General features: G+C 43.1%; 1 protein-coding gene and 1 long non-coding RNA gene across 5 annotated transcripts; one reads left to right on the forward strand and one right to left on the reverse strand.

Annotated features, from left to right (window-relative positions):
• Positions 1-2,718, forward strand: LOC110535219. Of its 2 annotated transcripts, XR_005034543.1 has the most exons (4): positions 1-662; positions 927-1,038; positions 1,181-1,310; positions 1,469-2,718. It is a non-coding gene; the product is annotated as an uncharacterized LOC110535219 (long non-coding RNA). The 2 variants fall into 2 exon arrangements; XR_002475217.2 differs by having other exon boundaries at positions 1-1,038.
• A 1,689-nt stretch (positions 2,719-4,407) lies between these two features.
• On the reverse strand, positions 4,408-24,700 carry LOC110535217 (polyadenylate-binding protein 2). Of its 3 annotated transcripts, none has more exons than XM_036934767.1 (7): positions 24,185-24,700; positions 22,467-22,575; positions 22,186-22,253; positions 20,668-20,774; positions 10,684-10,771; positions 10,011-10,165; positions 4,408-5,033 (listed from the first exon to the last, which is right to left on the reverse strand). In XM_036934767.1, exons 1-7 carry the CDS (start codon positions 24,329-24,331, stop codon positions 4,847-4,849), a joined length of 861 nt encoding a protein of 286 aa, XP_036790662.1. In that variant the 5' UTR covers positions 24,332-24,700; the 3' UTR covers positions 4,408-4,846. The 3 variants fall into 3 exon arrangements, with proteins under 3 accessions (XP_036790662.1, XP_036790663.1, XP_036790664.1); XM_036934768.1 differs by lacking the exon at positions 24,185-24,700 and adding an exon at positions 23,771-23,915; XM_036934769.1 differs by lacking the exon at positions 4,408-5,033 and adding an exon at positions 5,794-5,920 and having other exon boundaries at positions 24,185-24,699.
• Positions 24,701-25,142: the final 442 nt, after the last annotated feature.

Here is a 25,142-nt window from a genome sequence, read left to right on the forward strand (position 1 = left end):
TCCCACCAGGCTCCTCTGGTGGATAGTAAATGTGTATTTTTGATGTGATATGAAAGTACAGTTCTTTATATTTCTAGAACCATACTGCACTTGAGAATCGATTCATGTTTAGATGGAGTATTTGGCTGTTTTGGCTGCCAGAGCCAGTTCACCTCTAAACAGAGCATGTCAGGTCCTTATAAGGATTCATGTTAGGCTCCTTTAGTCCATTCTTGGGCTAATAGCTAGCTAGCTATTTGTCTTCTGTAGCGTTATTGCTAATAATATATATATAGCTACGGTAGCGTTGTTGAACAGTTATACTGTATATATCTCTACTTACTGAGATCTATTACCAGTCACACAGATGTATAAGGTCTGTACACATTCATTCCTAGGTGGCTTCAGGTACAGTGCATGTTTGAGATTTACACGAGGGTCCAAGATGGAACATCCAAGGTAAGTACTGTCATTGAAAGTTCACATTGGCGTGGACTCACGATGATTCACGAAACTGTTAAGTTGATCAAAAAGTTAGCTTTCCACTATCTTGTAGGGTTTGTCTTTCCTGGACGTGCGATAGCTGTTTTACCTACGATGTCACTCACCTGATCAGTCTCAAATGAGAGTAGGGAAGTGTTAAAGACAACGGCGCTCTTCACAGACTGGCCACCGTTAGAACGGTAAGATGCCCTCATTTCCAAAAATGCGATTCAAAAATCGAAAGAGAGACGCTGTTTCTCATTTTGTAATGTATTGCCGTTGCATTTCGGTGCATCTTGGGACCGTACAAAAGTTCAGTAAAGAACAGTAAGATGCCCTCCTTTCCACTTCTAATCTCCTGGCATCTCAATCGGTGTATAATGAATACAATTGTTCATTTTGTTTCATTGCTCCTTATCACTTCTGAACGTCTTCACCTTAAAATGTTATATTTCATTCCAAAGCTAAATTAATCAGAAGACCGAGGGTGAAAATGGAAAAAGGCTAAAGGCGCTAAGAAAAGTGCCATCTAGTGGCAAGAAACATGTTCCCCCAAGATTGCTTCAATACACTATGGTAATTTTCTCTTCCTGTTAAATCGTATGTACTCACCCCCTCTTAAAAACCCACATCTTCCCAAAGCTGCCATGTTTCTGTGGTATGATTTTACAAAACCATTCGCTGTGACGTATAATATTTCTCTTTACCTGACCCACAGAGAGAGACATGAACGATGCAGAGAAATACAAAGCAGAGACGTCCTTAGCTGTGTGACCTAAAAGCCCTGGCAGCCGTGCAGCGACGCTCCCACAGCCACCACAGGGACTTCAGGACAGAGTCGAGAGCAGGTCAGTGCTGTCGTCAGACTCATTCAAATAAGATTGTTATTGATACGTTTCTCATTTAACTGTACAGTTCTACAGTAGTTTGTCCTCTCATTTAACTGTATAGCACTACAGTAGTTTGTCCTCTCATTTGGTCCCTTCATGTAATTATTTTCCTTTAGGAAAAACTTTGAAGAGTCAGTGATTCGTCTGCAAGTGCCCCAAACGAGAGAAACACTTAAAATGAGGAGTGCATGCTAGGAATGTCTGGTCAGCTAAGTGACATCCCACAGTTCAGTGACATCACAGCCCTGAAGGGTGGAGGGGGACCGGTGAGTTGGCTACATTTCAGTGACATCACAGCCCTGAAGGGTGGAGGGGGACCGGTGAGTTGGCTACAGTTCAGTGACATCACAGCCCTGAAGGGCGGAGGGGGACCGGTGAGTTGGACACATTTCAGTGACATCACAGCCCTGAAGGGTGGAGGGGGACCGGTGAGTTGGACACATTTCAGTGACATCACAGCCCTGAAGGGTGGAGGGTGTCTGGTGAGTTGGACACATTTCAGTGACATCACAGCCCTGAAGGGTGGAGGGGGACCGGTGAGTTGGATACAGTTCAGTGACATCACAGCCCTGAAGGGTGGAGGGTGTCTGGTGAGTTGGACACATTTCAGTGACATCACAGTCCTGAAGGGTGGAGGGTGTCTGGTGAGTTGGACACATTTCAGTGACATCACAGCCCTGAAGGGTGGAGGGGGACCGGTGAGTTGGATACAGTTCAGTGACATCACAGTCCTGAAGGGTGGAGGGTGTCTGGTGAGTTGGACACATTTCAGTGACATCACAGCCCTGAAGGGTGGAGGGTGTCTGGTGAGTTGGACACATTTCAGTGACATGCCACTCCTTACTGCCATGCAGTGAACGATAAGTGTACAAAACATTAAGAACAACAAGTTGCACCCCGCTGTTTCCCCCCCCCCTCAGAACAGCCTCAACTCGTCAGGGAATGGACTCTACAAGGTGTCTAAAGAGTTCCACAGGGATACTGGACCGTGTTGACTCCAATGCTTCACCAAGTTGTGTTATGTTGGCTGGATGTCCATTGGGTGGTGGAGCATTCTTGATATACACGGGAAACTGTTGAGCGTGGAAGAGCCATCAGTGTTGCAGTTCTTGACACACTCAATAATCGGAGGAGCGCCTGGCACCTACCATGACCCGTTCATAGGCAATTAAATATTTTGTCTTGCCCATTTCACCCTCTGAATGTCACACAATCCATGTCTCCAGGCTTATCAATCCGTCTTTAACCCAGTCTCCTCCCCTTCATCTACTCTGATTGAAGTGGATTGAACAAGTGACATAAGGGATCATAGCTTTCACCGGGTCAGTCGGTCATGGAATGAGCAGGCATTAAAATGTTTGTACAAGTTCGCCGTTTATCAGCCTCTTTTATCCAAAGTGTCTTAGTCATGCGCGCATACATTTTTACGTATTTTTGGTCCTGGGAATAATTGGCTTAGGATTTATTCTCCACAGGGACGCTGGCCCATGTTCAAATCAAATTTTGTGTCACATGCCGCGAATACAACAGGTTAGGTTACAAGCTTAGTGAAATGTTTACTTGGAAGCCCTTAACCAACAATACTAAAATAAAAGAAAAAAGAGCTCCAAAATAACAGTGCTATATACAGGGGTACCGAGTCAATGTTCGGAGGTAGAAGTTAGTTGAGGTAATATGTACATGTAGGTAGGGGTGAAATGACTATGCAAGTTGGATAATATTACCCCCAATGTTTTCTGTCCCTCCCTTCAGTACACATATCCCTGGGCCCAAGAAGAAACTAATGAAAAACAACAAAAAAAGTGTTGTGTGGACATAGCCAGGAAGTCAGTGATTTCTTTCCTCTTGGTGTTTTTAATGAAACCTTGTGAATTCAGTTTCAATTACTTGAGAGTACAGTGATTATGCATCTCTTTACCTGCGACTTTCAGAAGATCAATAATTGAATCCTAAAAAAAAAAGAAAGCAGGATGAAGATTTACATTTTCGGGCAAATTGGGACGATTCACTTGGAATAGCTTCTCGCAATAATTGAGTGATTGTAGTGCTAAAACTGTGTATTCGAGGATGATTTAAAAAAATAATCATTAGTCCGTGTTTGAGACTCATGCAGTCCAAGTTTTCAATATCACGATGCCCAAAATCTATTTCAATAGCCAAATTCCCCCAATTTGGAATGCAGAGCAGATTCATTTCCCTTGGGCATTACCTAAACGTTACTAGCCACACCTTTTCAGGATAGAAAATGGGATTATTATTTATTTATTTTAAACACGTGAATTACATTTTAGGGTCTGAATCAAACATGTAATAAAAAAATAACATGTTACATATTTATCCCTAGCAAATTCGCTCGTGCAAACTCAAGTGTATTGTTGAACTGTCATCTCAAACATTGACTTGTTTTCTAAAAGACCTTATTTGTGGCATAAGAGCCTATTAGCCAAATGTGTTTTTGATTTTATCTTAGGATGAAACTAAATATAATTCACTGCTTTGTAATAATAAATAATACTGGAAAGTATGAACACTTGTAAAAAGGCAGTTGGCTTAGACACGTTACAGTAAATCATTTAAAATAGTTAGAATAGTAATTGTACCTCACGAGGGTGTTCGGCTTTTGTGTGTTGTTAAAGAGGGTAACTGGAGAAGACCACAAGCTGCAATATGGAACCTTTTGGGCAAGCCGGACAAATTCACATAGAAATGTGGATTATAGATCTGTCATTCTCATTGAAAGCAAGTCTAAGAAGCGGCAGATCTGTTCTGTGCGCTATTTATGTTTCCCGTTTTGTTACATTTTACACCAGCTTCAAACCGCTGAAAATACAATATTGAGTTCTGGAAAATATTTTTCACAGCTGTTTAGATGGAAAATGATATCTGCATTTTGCACCTTTAAAGAACACAAAGACATTTGACACTATATTGATATTAAAAATATTGCAGAATGTCAGTCAATAGGTTCAGAATTCTCCCAGCTTTACTTTCAAGAACCGATTTTAAAATGCTTTTGTAACTAGGGACAAATCACAAACAAATTAATCATTTTTACACAACGTCTTTATTTTATTTTTTATTTTTTTCTAATTACAGACTAATGGGTTAAAAATCAAAAAAAGCTAAACATCTTTTTTTTTGTTTAACCCACTCTCCCGTTTCAAAAATGCAAACCTCTCCACACAAACCCACCCCCTATCCCCCCCCCCCCCCTAAAATAAAAGCTCCGCCCCTCTCGGCTATTACATTAAATCGATGCCTTTAGCCCCACTCCTAGTCCTCGACAAGCCTTGGCTGCACTACGCACGGTTAAAGTCGGGCCCTGGAACCCCTCCACCCTTTATCTGGTCCGGTCTTTCTCACTCCCAATTAAAACAGCTGCTGCCATCTTGATTAGCTCTCGCTATATAAATATGTGTGGTTGTTTGGTTGTGTGGTGTCTGAAGTGTGTGGTTCCTAGTATGTGTGAGTGCGTGCCGGGTGAGTAAGTCAACTCAACGCTTGTTGTAGTAAACACCCCCTGCAGTGGCCCTGTGATCGCCCTGACCCCCTCCCCCCCACACAGACAGGATGGGGTGAGTGTGCATAGCAGGAGCAGAGAGAGAGAGAGACCCTGCCGAGACATTGGGGGGCGCTGCGGCCACTGGAGGAGGGGTTGTCAGCCTCCACTGGTCCTGAAACCTGAAACGACAAGAAGTGGTCTAATATACACAGAGAGGAGAGAAGGAGAAAGAGAGCAGAAGAGGTGAAGAACAAAATGGTAGGAGCAGCAGCACAGAAAGGCAGAGGGGTGCAAGAAGAGGGGGAAAAAGTTTGAGGCCTACAAAAAAAATTAAACTAAACAGAAAAGTTGCCAGAGCTCTGGCCATGCCTTCTTGGGGTGAATGCTACAGACTAAAAGGAAAAGGTTCAATAGACAAAATTTAAAAATATATATAAAAAAACAATGACCCACTGAACAGAAGTCACAGCTGTTAAAGATACTGAACACAAGAGAGCGTGAGATGGAACCAGTGGGAGAATATGGTAGCAAAAGTAGTGAGAGTTGGAACTGATCAGAAAACAGAGACAAAGAAATGAAAACGCCCAACACCACAACTTAAAAAAATAAACTACATTTTTGCTCTTGGAAGTTTAACATGGACGGTACATTAAAAAATAAAATTAAAATAAAAAAAGATTCCTTTCTCGTCGATGTTTGCTTTTTCGAAAGCATTTGGGGGCTGTGTTGGGTGTGAGGGTCACAGCCAGACAAAGGAGACAAATCTGCAGCCTGAGATAACATCTTCTCAAAAAAGAAATGCCACCAAATCTCCGACGGCCATCAGATACATTACCAGGGTGACCGCACCATCTCCGCACACGCACGCTCACACACAATCACACACTGTGGCCAGTCTGTCCAGGAGAATACTGTTTTTTTTTTCAGCTTTTTTTTTTCTTCAGTGTTTTTTCCTGGGACTTTTTTTTTTTCATTCTTTTTTTTTTTTGTATGGGGACATGGGGTGATAGTAGGGGGTTGGGGGTATTAGTAAGGGGAATACCACGATGTTGTTCGCCCTCGGCCCCTGGAAAAGAGAGAGAAAAAGAGGGTGAGTTTCTTGATTGGCTTAAAGACGGACACCAATTTTAGGGTGTGTGGTGTGGTTGTTAGTGTGCAGGTAGAAAAGGGCCTGATGAGAAGTCAATCTGAGGTAAACTGAGGGGTAAAATATATGTGTGAATAATTGTTTTAAGTATACACAAATTGTTGGTAGGATGACACGTATACCATCTTAATGGTATTGTGCCTTTCTTTGATAAGTGTTGAATTACCACAATTAAAAAAAATTTACAAATATGAATTAACAGTACAGAAAGAAGCGGAGAACAGCTTCAACATTAAAATATCTGATTCTCAGATTATACAGGACTATAGAAATAATGGTGTGGGGGTGTGTGGGACAGTGAGGCACTCTCTCCCTCTTTCTCTCTCTCTCTCTCTCTCTCTGCGAGAGCGGCCCCCCCGAGGTCGCTGTTGGGAGAGACCCTGAGGACAGAAGCCTCCATCTCACCCCACAGAAGAGTCACAAAGTCATTCACGTGGCAAATGCTAGGAAGGGCAACACCTATAGCTTCAGCACGGAGACTTGACTGACCCCTTCTCCTGACAACCTGAACTGCACCATCACTCAAACACAGCATCAAAGCGCTTTTCCACTCACACAACAGGGTTTCCATTAGGAAAATGTGGAGCCGGACATTTGACAAGCAACATTGAAGACATCTTTACTGGATGTTTGAGAACTGTACTGGCCCCATATAAAATGGGTGAGTTACCTAATTAGTGTGTCCACCCACAGTGCTAAATTTTTATTTTACCTTTATTTAACCAGGCAGGTCAGTTAAGAACAAATTCTTACTTTCAATGACGGCCTAGGAACAGTGGGTTAACTGCCTGTTCAGGGGCAAAACGACAGATTTGTACCTTGTCAGCTCGGGTGATTTGAACCTTCCGGTTACTAGTCCAACGCTCTAACCACTAGGCTACCCAAACCTTATTCAAAATGTGCTAATTCATATCAACAAGACGAGTAACTAAAACAGCAAAATCACTTGCCTGTGTCAATCTACTATAGTAGACAGGTTTAGGCAACCTGCTCTTATTGGTCAGCTTGTCGTGAAAGAAACAGCCTTTTTCAAAACAGACTCTGGGACAGTTCTGGGACGATAGATCCCAAACTCATACAACCAATAGGCTTAGGCTACATAATACAAACGTTCAAAGCAATGAGTCTGATGCAACAGATCAGAACGTTTAGCTTAAAAATGTTGATGAACTATTATATCTTGACATTATAAGCGCAGCAACGCGCACAAGGCAGTAGGCTATACATGAATGTTCACCCCATAATGCAAAATGGGCAGGAAAACGCCGTTGTAAAAATGGCAATGCACAAGTGAGCGGGTTGGAAGTGACAGATGAAAATCTGGTAGAGCTTTAGAGAGAGAGATCTAATGAACTCATTTGAAGCAAGGTAAAACACCCCTCATAATATGTAGCAAAACATTCAGGTTTCAAACAATGATGTATGTTTCCAGAATGCAGATGGCCGCCAGGCCGTCGCTCCACTCTGCGATGCTGAAGCCTGCCTTCCGCTGCGGTTAAAAACGGGGAAAAATACAACCGCCGAAAAATTGTTTTGAACGGTCATCCAACTCGGGGAACTGAGGACTCTAAATCGTCGACATGGGGATTTGACATGGTATTCCCAGTTCGGTTGAAAGCACCACAAGATACAGCAGCATCTCTCTCGGTCAGACAGATTTTACACTCAAAGGCTCTATATAGGTAGGTGTGTGATAAATAAGCGATATAAAATATACTGTACACGTGACAATTTATTTCCACTAAATTATACAAATTAACTTATAGACCGATAAGCATGACCATGTCAAATGCATTAACATCAATTAATAAGCAAAAAAATAATAATAATGCATTATCCCACAATGGGATTTTTTTGTTCTCCCGGACAATTGGTCAACACCAATTTTATTTCTCACCTTTTTTCTAAAAATAATAACCAGATAAAAGCTTCCGAATACCAGCTAACAGAAACCCTGTCTCACACACACACACCACAAACATCAAACCCAGGCATCCAGTACCCACAAACACACAGGTCATACGAGTAGAAACCAGTGGTTAGAATGCTGTGGTCAAAATCAGGCTGCAGGAATGAACCCTCCATTCTGGAAGTGAAGGCAGTGAGTGGGAACGTCTGACCAAGGGGACATCTGTGTGTCTGATGCACCAATGTGTAGTTAACATCACAGTTGGTTTTCGGAGCAAGGCAAAGCATCCGGACTCATGCTTTTCGTCTCCCTATAGCGGGGCCACCTGTTCCCAGGCTAGTCTATGTATAGGAGTGTGGTGGGCATACGATTGGGACCGGTACCAAATCAACTACACTCACCAGGATGTCATTCTTACCAAATGTGTTAAATAGGACTTCAAAAGTTGAGCCCCTCTAAAAGATCAGTGATTGACGATCATATCAACTCCCATAGAGGGGCCAATGAGGTACTACTACATAGGACTAAACTGACCCCATTGGTCTAGTAGTGAGTGGAAAGGTTGTTCCATTGGTCAGAATCTGTCAGTGCACGTCAGTTGGCGAGGATTCTCATTGTGCTTGCTCTGCAGCCCCTCTTCTCAGCGAAACAATATTTAAAATAAAAAATAAAATAAAAAAACAGGACATGGGCCCAGAGACAGAGCTCCAGAGTGAGGCCCACTGAGCGCTCAATGAGTCATCATGGGAACCCCCCCCTCTCACCTCACACTGAGAGACACCGTAGGACACACACTCCAGGGAGACACACCAGACTCCCAGTGCACAGCACTTTGATCCACTCCAGGTTTTACATACATAGGGGGCAAGCTTTTGTACAGATTGAAAACAAATCCAGATACCAGGGGTGTTGCTTCGGAAAAGGTCACAGGCAAAACACGGCTCTGGAGCACCTGGCCCAGGACAGGTGAACACACAGCTGGCCCAGGACAGGTGAACACACAGCTGGCCCAGGACAGGTGAACACACAGCTGGCCCAGGACAGGTGAACACACAGCACTGCGTTGATGAGATGGAACACAGGATGGATACAGGCTACTGCTCAACACTGGTACATCATTAGAACAACTGAACTATCATAGATACACATGCCAATTAAAGTTTAAGCAATGCATTTACAAAGATTAACGTCTTTGCATTTAAAATCGTCACGGCATCATAATGATCAAATTATAAAATGGAATACGACCATCAGCACTGAACAAAATGAGAACAAACTGACATTTAAGTGAAACACTTTGCCTGTCACCTTTAGCATTAATGAGCCGCACTGTGGGAGAGATGCCCACTCACAGTCCGTGTGTACATGTAATGTAGCTCCAAGCCATACAAACAGCCTGCCTCCCATACATGTACAGCCTGGGTGGACCTCACTGCTGTGGGCTGAGAGTTTAGCTGCCTCCTCTGAAACAGTTATAGATGGTGCACGCAACAAGACCCCCCCCCCCCCCCAATCGAACCTACCCGACTCCCTCCCACCTGTCTCTCTCTCCACAACCCCACTCTAAAGGAAACCTTTCCTCCACTCTGCTGTGGAAACTCCTTCACTGATCATCAATGGCAGCCACAGATTCAGTCTCCTCCCTCTACAGGCAGACGTATAGACATGCCTTCTCAATGATTCTCTATATGGCCAGTTTCAGCCCAGACACTTATTGATGGACAGTGATGCTTTGGGCCCCCCCCCCCCCAGCCCCCAGCTAGCTATCTTCCCTCCCTCCCTCCCTTGCCCCGGGGCCAGCCATCCTCCCTCCCACCCCCCCCCCCCCCCCCCCCCCCGAGCCCAGCCATCCTCCCTCCCACCCCCCCGAGCCCAGCCATCCTCCCTCCCACCCCCCCGAGCCCTTGGGGCTGGCCACCCCCCCCCGGGGATAACAACGCTTCACGGGGTCCTCTTCTCCCCCCGATAACCGTCTCCTGCTCTGATCATCCCCCACTACTTCTATAATCCCACTACTCAGTCTTCTGCCCCTTCACATCTCCATATTCCTCCTCCTCCCTCCGGTAATGGCCAGCTGTCTCCTAATCTCAGGGTGCTCACCTGAAGGCCCGTCCTCTGCCCCTGGGCGGTGCGTAGCCACTGTAGTAACGTGCACGTGACGAGTTAAAGTTTCCTCCTCGTGAGCGGAAGCGGGCCCGGGGGAACCCGCGGTCTGTGGTGCTGATGCCTGGCCTGTTCGTCCTCTTCACCCCCACCTGCCAGAACCAAGAGCGAGGATAAACAGGACTCCACAAGTCAGACACTAGTACAGGGTCATGTACATCAGTCTCAGTCCCAAGTAGGAAATCTGACTGAAATTCACTTCATAGGCAGATACGTCGACATCGGTCGAAATCCTGAGATTATCCCAGTTCTTTAGTTGAAATCGACACTGGCACTTGAATTTTTCCTACTAGCGCTGACGTTGCCGAAAGCTACAGAGGAAAATGTACTCACCATGACAGATGTGGTTGTGTAACCAAACTCTCAATATGAATACACTAACTATAGGTCATTCTGGATAAGAGTGTCTGCCAAACGGGTCAAATGGGAATGCAATCACAGGAGGTTGGTGGCACCTCAATTGGGGAGGAGGGGTTTGTGGTAATACCTGGAGCAGAATGATCTGAAATTCACGGTTCCTATGTTTGTTGCCATTCCATTAGGTTCCAGCTATTACGAAACGTCCACCCCTCAGCAGCCTCCACTAATGTGTACATCGTCGCATCCTTACCTTAATCTGCCTTCCTCTGAACAGAGACTCGTCCAATGCCATGGCCGTCCTCACAGACTCCTTGTCTGAAAACTCGATATAGGCAAACCTGCAACAGCAGCAGAAACATAAAAAAATGGGTCACAAACGACAAATCGCAGAGAACGGAAATATTGAAGCTCTAAAATCTCAAAGCACAATTCACTAAACAAATGTTGACACCTCTTTTTCTCAATTCCCTTAACGAGAATAAACTGTGATTAACAACGCTTAAATTTGAACAACCAGATCGGCAGTTTCTACGCACTTCAGAATAGACCCCTCCAGGCTATTAGAATAAGCTGTAACATTACTGGGAATTGGAGTCAGTGTGCAATTAACTTGTTTATATGCAGTACTGGCAAAGGCCGTCATTGTAAATAAGAATTTGTTCTTAACTGACTTTCCTAGTTAAAAAGGTTAACTTAATATTTAAGGTCGAAGCGCCGCCTCAATGAGTACTATTTTACCGCGAACGTCCACACGAGGCTACAAAACATTGAGTTAATCCAGGAAAGCTGTGATTGAGTCCCTTATATATACATTTTTTTTTTTAAAGGCATCAATTGTCACTATCGAGCCGTTACTGTAGCAGTGTCCTGACTATGAACATTGGTCGGTTAACTTGGAAATAATCCTGTCAGTGAGGGTTATGCAACCTCGGCATTCGAATGGCATCATAGTCGGTGCTCTTCCAGAAAGACTTAATTGTGGTCTGTCGTTCCCATCTGTAGGTGAAGCCTTCATGCACCAGGATGGTCCCCCCATCCTATCAACGGCGATTATTGGAGAACAAAAAAAAATAAATAGCAAATACTGATTATTATTATTTTTTTTTTTTTTTTTAAACGGCCGATTTTTAAAATGTATTTGTAATAATGACAATACTGAATGAACACTTATTTTAAATTCATATAATACAATATATATATATATATAATATAATCTATTTAGCCTCAAATAAATAAACATGTTCAATTGGGTTTAAATAATGCAAAACCAAAGTGTTGGAGAAGAAAGTAAAAGTGCAATATGTGCCATGTAAGAAAGCTAACATTTGAGTTCCTTGCTCAGAACATATGAAAGCCGGGTGGTTCCTTTTAACATGAGTCTTCAATATTTAATCCATGGCGGTGTAGTGTGTTACTAATGGTTCTTTGAGACTGTGGTCCCAGCACTCTTCAGGTCATTGACCGGGTCCTGTCGTGTAGTTCTGGGCTGATCCCTCACTTCCCTCATGATCATTGATGCCCCACGAGGTGAGATCTTGCATGGAGCCCCAGAACGAGGGTGATTGACCTTCATCTTGAACGTCTTCCATTTTCTAATAATTGTGCCAACAGTTGTTGCCTTCTCACCAAGCTGCTTGCCTACGACCTCCACTCATCACTGTAAAACGCTCCCTGAAACACTTCAGCGAGCAGGCCTTTCTAATCCACCTGGCCGGGGTATCCTGGAAGGATATTGATCTCATCCCGTCAGTAGAGGATGCCTGGATATTTTTTTTAAATGCCTTCCTAACCATCTTAAATAAACATGCCCCATTCAAGAAATTTAGAACCAGGAACAGATATAGCCCTTGGTTCTCCGCAGACCTGACTGCCCTTAACCAACACAAAAACATCCTATGGCGTTCTGCATTAGCATCGAACAGCCCCCGTGATATGCAGCTGTTCAGGGAAGCTAGAAACCATTATACACAGGCAGTTAGAAAAGCCAAGGCTAGCTTTTTCAAGCAGAAATTTGCTTCCTGCAACACTAACTCAAAAAAGTTCTGGGACACTGTAAAGTCCATGGAGAATAAGAACACCTCCTCCCAGCTGCCCACTGCACTGAAGATAGGAAACACTGTCACCACTGATAAATCCACCATAATTGAGAATTTCAATAAGCATTTTTCTACGGCTGGCCATGCTTTCCACCTGGCTACTCCTACCCCGGTCAACAGCACTGCACCCCCCACAACAACTCGCCCAAGCCTTCCCCATTTCTCCTTCTCCCAAATCTGCTCAGCTGATGTTCTGAATGAGCTGCAAAATCTGGACCCCTACAAATCAGCCGGGCTAGACAATCTGGACCCTTTCTTTCTAAAATTATCTGCCAAAATTGTTGCCACCCCTATTAGCCTGTTCAACCTCTCTTTCGTGTCGTCTGAGATTCCCAAAGATTGGAAAGCAGCTGCGGTCATCCCCCTCTTCAAAGGGGGTGACACTCTTGACCCAAACTGCTACAGACCTATATCTATCCTACCATGCCTTTCTAAGGTCTTCGAAAGCCAAGTCAACAAACAGATTACCGACCATTTCGAATCTCATCATACCTTCTCTGCTATGCAATCTGGTTTCAGAGCTGGTCATGGGTGCACCTCAGCCACGCTCAAGGTCCTAAATGATATCTTAACCGCCATCGATAAGAAACATTACTGTGCAGCCGTATTCATTGATCTGGCCAAGGCTTTCGACTCTGTCAATCACCACATCCTCATCGGCAGACTCGACAGCCTTGGTTTCTCAAATGATTGCCTCGCCTGGTTCACCAACTACTTCCCTGATAGAGTTCAGTATGTTAAATCGGAGGGTCTGCTGTCCGGACCTCTGGCAGTCTATGGGGGTGCCACAGGGTTCAATTCTTGGACCGACTCTCTTCTCTGTATACATCAATGAGGTCGCTCTTGCTGCTGGTGAGTCTCTGATCCACCTCTACACAGACGACACCATTCTGTATACTTCTGGCCCTTCTTTGGACACTGCGTTAACAACCCTCCAGGCAAGCTTCAATGCCATACAACTCTCCTTCCGTGGCCTCCAATTGCTCTTAAATACAAGTAAAACTAAATGCATGCTCTTCAACCGATCGCTACCTGTACCTACCCGCCTGTCCAACATTACTACTCTGGACGGCTCTGACTTAGAATACGTGGACAACTACAAATACTTAGGTGTCTGGTTAGACTGTAAACTCTCCTTCCAGACCCATATCAAACATCTCCAATCCAAAGTTAAATCCAGAATTGGCTTCCTATTTCGCAACAAAGCATCCTTCACTCATGCTGCCAAACATACCCTTGTAAAACTGACCATCCTACCAATCCTCGACTTTGGCGATGTCATTTACAAAATAGCCTCCAATACCCTACTCAACAAATTGGATGCAGTCTATCACAGTGCAATCCGTTTTGTCACCAAAGCCCCATATACTACCCACCATTGCGACCTGTACGCTCTCGTTGGCTGGCCCTCGCTTCATACTCGTCGCCAAACCCACTGGCTCCATGTCATCTACAAGACCCTGCTAGGTAAAGTCCCCCCTTATCTCAGCTCGCTGGTCACCATTGCATCTCCCACCTGTAGCACACGCTCCAGCAGGTATCTCTCTCTAGTCACCCCCAAAACCAATTCTTTCTTTGGCCGCCTCTCCTTCCAGTTCTCTGCTGCCAATGACTGGAACGAACTACAAAAATCTCTGAAACTGGAAACACTTAGCTCTCTCACTAGCTTTAAGCTCCAACTGTCAGAGCAGCTCACAGATTACTGCACCTGTACATAGCCCACCTATAATTTAGCCCAAACAACTACCTCTTTCCCTACTGTATTTTATTTATTTATTTAGCTCCTTTGCACCCCATTATTTTTATTTCTACTTTGCACATTCTCCCATTGCAAATCTACCATTCCAGTGTTTTACTTGCTATATTGTATTTACTTTGCCACCATGGCCTTTTTGCCTTTACCTCCCTTATCTCACCTCATTTGCTCACATCGTATATAGACTTGTTTATACTGTATTATTGACTGTGTGTTTGTTTTACTCCATGTGTAACTGTGTCATTGTCTGTGTCGAACTGCTTTGCTTTATCTTGGCCAGGTCGCAATTGTAAATGAGAACTTGTTCTCAACTTGCCTACCTGGTTAAATAAAGGTGAAATAAATAAAATAAATAAATATTGTCCTGTAGCCCATCCCAGCCTTGCGCAGGTCTACAATTTTATCCCTGATGTTCTTACACAGCTCTCTGGTCTTGGCCATTGCGGAGAGGTTGGAGTCTGTTTGATTGAGTATGTGGACAGGTGTCTTTTATACAGGTAATGAGTTCAAACAGGTGCAGTTAATACAGGTAATGAGTGGAGAACAGGAGGGCTTCTTAAAGAAAAAGCTAACAGGTCTGTGAGAGCCGGAATTCTTACTGGTTGGTAGGTGATGAAATAGTTATGTCATGCAATAAAATGCAAATTAATTACTTAAAAATCATGTGATTTTCTGGATTTTTGTTTTAGATTCCGTCTCACAGTGTAAGTGTACCCATGATAAAAAGTACAGACCTCTACATGCTTTGTAAGTAGGAAAACCTGTAGTGTATCAAATACTTGTTCTCCCACTGTATGAGAGAAAAAGAGACTCACATCAATGATGTGTGGCATTCAGAGGGTGAATGGGCAAGACAAAAGATTGAAGTGCCTTTGAACAGAGTATGGTAGCAGGTGCCAGGCACACCAGTTTGTGTCAAGAACTGCAGAGCTGCTGGGTCTTTCACACTCAAAAGTTTGTGTGTATCAAGAACGGTCCACCACCCAAATTGACAACTGTGGGAAGCTTTGGAGTGAACAAGGACCAGGGATGCTGGACCAATACTTTCCACAGAACACCTTATAGAGTGCATGCCCCGACGAATTGAGGCTGTTCTGAGGGAAAGGGGTGCAACTCAATATCAGGAAGGTGTTCTAAATATTTTGTTCACGCATACACTTTTATTTTTTGGGGCAGTGGTGGTAAGAAATGTATATAGAGGAATTCAATGAATATAGAGGAAACATTGACACTAGTCATGAATTGTGCATGGCTATAGTAATGGATACCATTAGGTCAGAAAATAAAACCTTTGTGCTCCATTACAGCTGGGACGATAAACCAGAAATTATTGACACCGACCACTTATCGCAGGCATTTTGCTTATATTGTTCATTGGGATAAGTAGCCTATACTAGATCAATATAAAGTTACAAATGATTACGCGTGGTCTGTGGTTGTGAGGCCAGTTGGACATACTGCTAAATTCTCTAAAACAAAAGTTGGAGGTTGTTTATGGTAGAAATATTAACATTCAAATTTTCCCAACAACAGCACTGGTGGACATTCCTGCAGTCAGCATGCCAATTGGGCGCTCCCTCAACTTGAGACATTGTGTTGTGTAACAAAACTGCATATTTTAAGAGTGGCCTTATTGTCCCCCAGCACAAGGTGAACATGTGGATCGTGCTGTTTAATCAGCTTCTTGACATGCCTCACCTGTCAGGTGGATGGATAAGCTTGTCAAAGGAGAAATGCGTACCCATTGAGATGGAAACTAAATTGTGCGCAAAGTGAGAGAAATAAGCTTTTTTTGTGCATTTGGAACATTTCTGGGATCTTTTACTTCAGCGCATGAAACCAACACTTCACATGTTGCGTTTATATATTTTCTATGTTTAAAGGATCATTTAAAAAAATATAAATAAATAGTGCAATTTACTGTTAGAAACGTGTTCCGGTTATCGTTATCGCATAAATTCTGGCAATTTATTGTGAGAACCCCCCCCCCCCCACATAACACTATGCACTATTGCGGTCAGTCCACTTTAGACCATGTGGACCTTAAGGTCTAACCAAGCAAGGGAAACAATGTTAAATTAGTCATACAAGCAAGCACGTGCACCAATAAGCATCCAGTGCACCGCCAAACCACGTGCTAGTTTACCAAAGAAACAGCTTTGCTCATAGACCCATCTTAGCTGTGTGATGATAGGTGGTGTCGGATGAACACAGATCTGTAACGTTTTTTTAAATTTTATTTATTTTTTTACGTATCCAATAATGGGTGTGTGTTACTCAGTGGCACATGGATGATCAACATAGACTTGGTGAGCCTGTAGATTTAGGTTGGTCTCGATCAGTGGCTCCCAAACCTTTTCACTTGGGCCTTTCACAAGCCTAGTCTGAAGGTAGGAGGGTATCAGTTCCTTTCTTATCTCTTATATACAGTGCCTTGCGAAAGTATTCGGCCCCCTTGAACTTTGCGACCTTTTGCCACATTTCAGGCTTCAAACATAAAGATATAAAACTGTATTTTTTTTGTGAAGAATCAACAACAAGTGGGACACAATCATGAAGTGGAACGACATTTATTGGATATTTCAAACTTTTTTAACAAATCAAAAACTGAAAAATTGGGCGTGCATGTGATATATATATAAATTACTTTTCATCCATGTATGAAGCTGTTAATCAATGTGTTCCTATGGGCTAATAGCAGTATGGACCAATTCAATGTTTCAAAACAATTTTATATTTTTTAATACCTTAAAGGGCCCTAAAATATAAAAACAAATAACTAAACGAACCTTGGTATGACCTTAAAACAATTCCATGTTAGCTTAGTAGAACCCCCATCACACAATACATCACAGTACCACTTCATATTTTGTAGCATGGTGATGGCTGTATCATGTTATGGGTATGCTTGTCATCGGCAAGGACTTGGGAGTTTTTTCAGAATGAAAAACAGAATTGAGCTAAGGACCGGTAAAAATCCTACAGGAAAACCTGTGTCGGTCTGCTTTCCAACAGATACAGGCAGACAAATCAACAGGACAATAACCTAAAACACAAGGTCAAATATACACAAGTTGCTTACCAAGACAACATTGAATGTTTCTGAGTGGCCTAGTTACAGTTGACTTAAATTGGTTTGAAAATCTAGACTTTAAAATGGCTGTCTAGCAATGTCCAACAACCAACTTGACAGAGCTGGAAGACTTTTTAAAATAATAAAAACGGGCAAATAATGTACACAATCTAGGTGTGCAAAGCTCTTAGACTTAGATGTAATTAGAACGATCCATATGCATTTATTTATTTTTTTAGGGCCGATGCAGATTCTAGGGCCAAGGAGGTCGTTAATTCAATATCATTTGAAAATATTTCTGACAATTTCCCAGAGACAGCCATGTATGCATTTTAAAATCCAACCATAATGATTTTTTTTTTTTTGAACCAAACTACATAACATGTTAATAATTTTACTTGAATGGTTAAACTCCCGATAAACTGGATAAGTTAAGATTGAATAGGGCTACTCACAATACAGGTGAATGCATATTTTAATAGGAATGTGTGCATGCAGCGAGTTATAGAGCTCGTTTTGCCTGATTAGTGGAGTCTGGTTTCCTTCCATGTGGAAGTTATAGTCAAAGTCAACGGGTGTGAATACTTTCTGAAGGCTCTGTACATCCATGTGAATGAAAGTGGGCTACATTGCTAACCTGCACATTGAGTGTAGACAATTACAATCGAGTAAAGTACGTTGTGTATACTCATTCCTCTAGACCATGTATGACCACATTGGGGTACGCAATGCCGTCGGGGCTACGCCAAATTAAATGTGAGTCACATTCATTTGTTGAAAGAAAGAAAAAACGTCCACATTTTCTAACAGCTCATTTATATTTTCCAACAGGGCTATACATTTGGGTGAGTTTAAAAAATAAAAAAAAATTATTGCCTGAGTAGCGTTGTTTCACTGCCAAAAATAAAATTAAACCATCTAGTGTTCAGTGAAATAACACAATGTCAAATACAGGTAGCCTAGTCAAATAATTAACATCCAATCACATTAACCGTTACTCTCTACTCGCTATACAAGCTCTACTGGGAGTACTGCTACTACCAGCAGTACTACACCTGCACCTGTCGACAACACAAGGTGTTCTGCTTCCATAAGCACATCCAATGCTAGCATCAGTAATTCTACATTTGTTGTTAGCCCAGCTAGCATGGACACTGACCATTGTGAACCTGATGCAGCTGAAGAGTTACTGACCCCTGACAGCACCGAACAGACAGGTACGTTGGACCATCAAAGAGGTGCAAATATGATGAGAACTACATTGATTTGGGGTTCACTTATAAAATCGGGAGTAGTGCCTTTCCTCAGCCACAGTGTATAATATATGCAAAAGTACAATCTCACAACTCAGTGAAGCCTTCACTCTTGTCTTTGTTTCTAAATATATGCACATGTCAATTTGAAAAATAAGCCACGGGAGTTTGAGCGAGAATAAAGACGACTTTTGAGTAGTAAGACATGTATAAAAGCAACAGATATCATTAATAAGAAGGGGCTGGAAGCGTCTTATATGGTGAGCTACCGAGTGGCCTAGGACAGGCAAGCCCCATACTATTGTGGAGGACTTCATTCTTCCTGCTGCCGTGGATATGGCTGGGGGAATGCTGGGGGAAAAGGCACAAAAAAAAAAAACCTGTACAGACAATGCCTTCAAACAACATTGTTTCACGGCACATCAGTGACATGGCAGGAGATGTTTTGAAACAAATACTGCTCTTCTGCAAAGCACTGGAAACCAGGAAAGGATTTTTTTATAAAAATAAATAAATAAATAAATACTGGACAGCTTTGTGACATCAAAAGGACTTGTGGTCAAGATGTGTTGGTATCTGTACTGATGGCGCAAAAGCCATGACAGGGAGACATAGTGGAGTGGTAACGCGCGTGCCAGCAGTTGCTTCCGACGCCACTTGGGTACACTGCAGCATCAACAGAGAGGCTCTTGCTGTCAAGGGAATGCCTGACAGCTTGAAAGACGTTTGACACAACAGTGGAAATGGTTAACTTAGTTAAAGCAAGGACACTGAACTCGCGTGTATTTTCTGCACTACGCAATGATATGGGCAGCGACCATGTAACGCCTTAACACAGAAGTGCTCTGGTTATCAAGGGGCAAAGTATTGACACGCCGCTCAATTAAATAAATACCATTTAAAAAACGAGCTTAAAGTTCTTTAATGACCACCATTTTTACTTGTCTGACCGCTTGCATGATGACGAGTTTCTCACACAACTGGCCTATCTGGGTGATGTTCTTTTTCAAGTCTGAATGATCTGATTTGAGGATTACAAGGACTCTCCGCAACTATATTCAATGTTCGGGACAAAATTGAGGCTATGATTAAGAAGTTGGAGCTCTTCTCTGTCTGCATTAATAACAAGGACAACACACAGGTCTTTCCCCTCATCGTATAATTGTGTGCTAATGAACTCAAGCTTCCAGACAATCAAATAGCGAAGGACCGGAATGAGTTGGGCACGCAAAGAAGCAGGTTCTTTCCCAAAACAGACGACACAAACAACTGGATTCTTTATCCCCTTCATGCCCTGCCTCCAGTCCACTTACCGATATCTGAACAAGAGAGCCTTGTGGAAATTGCAACAAGGGGTTCTGTGAAAATTGAATTTAAAAATCAGAAGCCACTGCCAGATTTCTGGATTGGGCGACGCTCAGAGTATCCTGCCTTGGCAAATCGTGCTTTTAAGACACCGATACCCTTGACAACCACTTACCTATGTGAGAGTGGTTTCTCGGCCCTCACTAGCATGAAAACTAAATACAGGCACAGACTGGAAAATTATGACAGACGCTATCCAATACAACATTGCAGAGTTATGTGCACCCTTTCAAGCACACACTTCTCATTAAACCTGTGGTGGGTTATTCACCATTTGATAAACAAATAAGATTTTATATGTAAGATGATTAAATAAAAAGCATAACTATTGACTGTTATTATTTGTGCCCTGGTCCTATAAGAGCTCTTTGTCACTTCCCACAAGCCAGGTTGTGACAAACTCACACTCATTCTTAAGTTTAATAAATGTATCATGTAGTGTGTGTGTGTGTGTGTGTGTGTGTGTGGGCAGGATTACAATGATGGCAACAAAAAAAAAAAAACATTTGAGAGTGTGCTGACCCTGGTGCCAGAGGGGGGTACACAGCTGGAGGTTGAATGTTTGAAGGGGTACGGGACTATAACAAATTTGGGAATCACTGCTCTAGATGACTGATAGAAGACGGTAGTATTGTGTACTCACAGGCCTGTAGTGAAAGAGCACATGGAGGAACGGGGTGTAGATACGTACCCTTTGGGATGCCCTGTGAACTTGTCGCACAGGATGGTGACTCTGTTGACGGAGCCGCAGCCGTGGAAGTGGGCTTCTAGCTCCTCCGCCGTGGCGCCGTAATCCACCTTTCCACAGAGAGGGAGAACAAGTGAGATACCTCTGACAAACAGAGTGGCTAGTCGATTCCATATTGGAGAATTCACTCGGGAGCCAAAAACCCAAATTAAAAAGTTTCTGCACAAATGCATGTGAAAATCATGCACTAATGTCAACAGGCCATCATGGCCGCACTAATGTCAACAGGACATTTATGGAAATTTGAGTCGGCCCTTTAAAAACTGATAGTAAATGCAAACTGATAGGCCTGACAAGGAGAATTACCACATACATGCAAACAGAGCAACCAAGGACGCGTATCTCCTTTCACGAGCTATTCGATAAATATCTAGATACATGGCCTTAGTTTGAAATGACCGTGTGAGTCGGTTTGATTAGAGGGAACGAATTGATGCGATTTAGTTCGATAGACTTGTGTGTGGCATGAACACATTTATTTTCCATTTTGAATTCAAATCTGCTGCTGATGGGAGCTCAGGAGCTGGGCCTCTGAGCTGGATCCGTCTGCTTACTTCTCTAAACTAAATGGCTGTGTGTGTCTCAATGTCAACGGTGTATATGTAGGTACCTGAGCTGACCCATACAGCAGACTGAGCAGCTACCAGGCCACTATCAGATTAAGGGTGGGGAATGTATACTTTTAGTCCCCCGACTTATCTGAAATCACCATCACCCACTGATTAAAATTGTGAGCTGGTACTAAGGCAATACTTATTAGCAAAAAAAAAATATGAAAATTACCTTGTTCATGGAAAAATGACCAAACACGCTGACTGCTTAAAGCAAAACTACCAAAACGATGTATTTCATTAGCCTGGACAATCGGAATGTTTGAAAACCCCCAATCAGCAGTTGCGTCCACTCTGTTAGGCTACACAACTCTGGTAAAACAATTTTCTACAGCCTACTTGCTAACTATTAGTTGAGTGACAAGCAAATGACATTGCTTGTCACGACTAATAAAGCCTACGACTTGACATTGCGAAAGCCATTTGAGAAGCATCTGAAAGCTGTAGGTGCCGCACAGATGTTCAAATAGCCTATTAGAAAAGAAATAGGCCTACCTCTTGTTGGCGCGAGCAGCTGTGCCTCCCGCACTGTGCGCACAGTTGTGACAGTCATACACAGTTACATGCATAAAAGCTTGATAGGTTACTGAACTGAAGGAGAGGACGCATCAATTCCATCCCAACAGATAAAACAATGAGTAAAAACATTAGTGACTTGGGCGATTTGTAAAAGTGAGAACCGGTTTTCTGATCGATGCTTGCTTGTATTTGGATTGGGGCTCCCCCTGACCAAATGCATTGTATCTTAAACATTTTTTTACCAGGGACCGACACATATTGGGGAATCGTTACATCCCTAAGAACAACCCAAATAACATCCAGGGAGGTTAAAGGGGAGGCGAAGCCTTACGTTTCCAACGTAGATTGATCTTGCGTCGGCTTCCATTTTCTCCTCGATGGACATGATGACGGGACCGGCTAATGAGAGCACAATTGAGCAATGAGTGAAATTTAAAAACGGTGAACTAAAGAACAAACAGATATACATTTGGATGAGTCTGATGTTAATCTGTCTTGCATCTGCTCTCTGGAAACGTCAGTGAAATATAACATTCAGTCAGTGTTCTCAAACATATTTTTGGAAGACATTCTCCGAGGGCAATTCTTTACTCTTTCCTCCCACAAACTCACCTGGTGGAGGGCTAAGGTTCATCTGTTTCTCCACCTCGTTCTGTAACTCCTTCAGCTTTTCTGCTTCCTCCTCCATTTCTCGCACCCGGGCTTTGATTGCCTCCAGCTCCTGAAAAAAATAAATAAAACAAAGAGACACCTATCAATTACAAAGACCACCACATCAGTCAGGACAGAAATCAGCTGGGGGAAAAAAAAGAAACCAAAGGAATATATCCACCTGTGACCTGCATGCACATAACACAATTGAAATTTCAGCAGCCTGAGCTGACCCCATTTCTACTTCTGAGTGGAACAGCCTGGCTGGCACATGACCACTGGCTGGGTCTTTGTGACAGGCAGGATTTATTCACCATTCATTTCAGACACTCTACAGACACAGCTGCATTCTCAACTAGATAACGGTAGACATGCACTCACTGAATGACAACATTTGCATTGCAGTGAAACCCATTCCAGATATTGGGGGATGTCATACATGACACCCACAACCAATAGACGAATTCCAGCAGCTTTGACAGGCTTCAAACGGACACTGAAATTCATGGCAACAACATGGCTTATTTGACTCGGTCATCACTGATACATGTCTGTATTTTGTTGCATATTTAGTGTCTCTTCCCTCCCTCCCCCTTATGAAAATATTTTAGGACGCAAGCCCAGCCCTAAAAATAAAGACCCGAAGGATGCGGGCCCAGCCCTGAAAAAATAAAATAACACTTCATCCCCACAACTGCTTTTCAACACATTCTGTGTCAACGACCACATTCACGTGCGTATAAAACCTGAAATAATGTAGCTATAAAAAACATTCAAACGCAAACCTAAAGCTTTAATTTCAAAGTATTGGCAATCCGCATCTTTGCACACAACTACAATAATATCCATGACCCACAAATGTATTAACAGAATACTTGTACTCAAAAGAGTACATCAAAGACTAATCGCTCGCACAAACGTGCTTGTGTTGTGCATATCCCTCTAACGTTAAATGCCTTACGTGGGAAGATGAACGTGTGTCAAGAGGCATGTCATCTTGATCGTCCCAATTAGCGAAGTTAGCGACTCGGCTCCCTCCACTACATCAAGCCTGAGTGTCCATATAAAATCGTACCTACAATAGCGCAAGTGCCGCATACCCTTTGCTAGCATTTTAGCTATATGCGGTTAGAAGGGTGGCTAACAGCACATTAAAACGCTTGCTTGTAGCTAGTAAAATGACCGTTAATTGACTATCATATGATGTATACGCTTCTATTTCAGCAGCTGTCAGCGTATGAGGAAAACAAAGGAGGCGTGTTTACCGTGAGCTCTCTCCGTGTCTGCAGATAGACTCGCAATGCCGCGGCTAATGGCGCCTGTCCTACCCTCGCCCCTGTCCACATCTCGGTCTCGCATTTTAGCGACGAATATTTTTTTTCCTTCTCCCCCCACTAGGTCGACAACTCTGCTGCAGAGAAACTACCACCGCTGCTGCGCCAACATGGCCGCCAAAAACCACGCATGTCACCACCCATTTATACTGCACTGCGTGAGCCACAATGGCGGTTATATCGACCAAAGAGAGATAAGTCACAGTCACATACCACCACAGGGTATATAAATATAGCTAAATCCATCTTAAAATAACGTGTTTACACCCACAATACATATCGTACAACAGACATTTGTCTCAACTTTTAGAGAGGCTTTGGGCATAAACTATGCCCTTCACTTACCGGGTCCTCAATTGCAGCTTCTCCTTCCTCTAATCCCGGCTCCTCATCGCCAACACCCGGGTCTTCTAGTTCTGGGTGCCCTGGATCTGAGTCCAGTAGGGATTCCTCCGTCATTCCTGAGTCCAGTCCGTTACCGAACTCCGCCATCGCCCAATTCCGGTTGATCCGACCCGCCTCGTGGCTAAATCAACGTTACAGGCCACTACTCACACCGGGGGGGAGAGTGAGCGGGGCAAAGGAAGAAGAAAAAAAAAACGGCTGAACACGCCGCTTAGGAAAGTTAAACGTGAAATAAAAGGCGAGCTTCAACTCTTGCCTCTGTCCGAACGGGTTCAACGGATAATATATGCTACGATTTCACAGACTAGTGGCTACTTCAGTTTTATGTCGCGAATTTTCTGAAGATAATCTACAGTGATATACATGAAGAAATATACATAAAATCGAGGATTCTCTTCGCTAGCGCCGTGTCCCTCCGTTCAGAAATGGATGCCGGGGGGTGGAGTTACGTTTCACTGCGGGCGTGAACTCGCAATTTTATTAGTCAGTTGATGATCGTAGACACACACTCCTGCGTCTATTGGATATCTGGCAGCACATTCTCTTTTTAACATTTTTTGTCTTAAACTTCAAAATCTGATTCGATTAGAAATCTGTCAATCACAAGGCCCACTCCCCCATTTGTTTTGCGACCTATGATTGCATTATCATTAATGGAGTCTTTTTGTAGGCACTAACTCCGCCATGGATCGTTGGACAAAGCCTATGAATGAGGAAAATTGTGTTTTTGGAGGGTTTTTGGCTAAATAACAAAAATAAAGGTGGTACATACAGGCTTTGGAGATCACATTCGTTTTGTTGAAATAATCATCAGCTAACGTCACCTTGTTGTGCATTTGGAAGAATTTATGTAAAAATCACATAGGCTTTGTAACTGATTGCTATTATTACTAAATCT

This window comes from Oncorhynchus mykiss, chromosome 11 (assembly GCF_013265735.2).
Source record: "Oncorhynchus mykiss isolate Arlee chromosome 11, USDA_OmykA_1.1, whole genome shotgun sequence".
In the NCBI taxonomy this organism is placed as follows: domain Eukaryota; kingdom Metazoa; phylum Chordata; class Actinopteri; order Salmoniformes; family Salmonidae; genus Oncorhynchus; species Oncorhynchus mykiss.

Excerpts from the sequence above, each read along its gene's own strand:
- LOC110535217 (XM_036934767.1), bottom strand. The coding sequence starts at position 24,331 with ATGGCGGAGTTCGGTAACGGACTGGACTCAGGAATGACGGAGGAATCC. Across the intron at positions 20,775-22,185 it reads GATCAATCTACGTTGGAAAC|GTGGATTACGGCGCCACGGC; the intron begins GTAAGGCTTCGC and ends CTCTGTGGAAAG. Across the intron at positions 5,034-10,010 it reads GGCAGAGGACGGGCCTTCAG|GTTTCAGGACCAGTGGAGGC; the intron begins GTGAGCACCCTG and ends TTGTCGTTTCAG.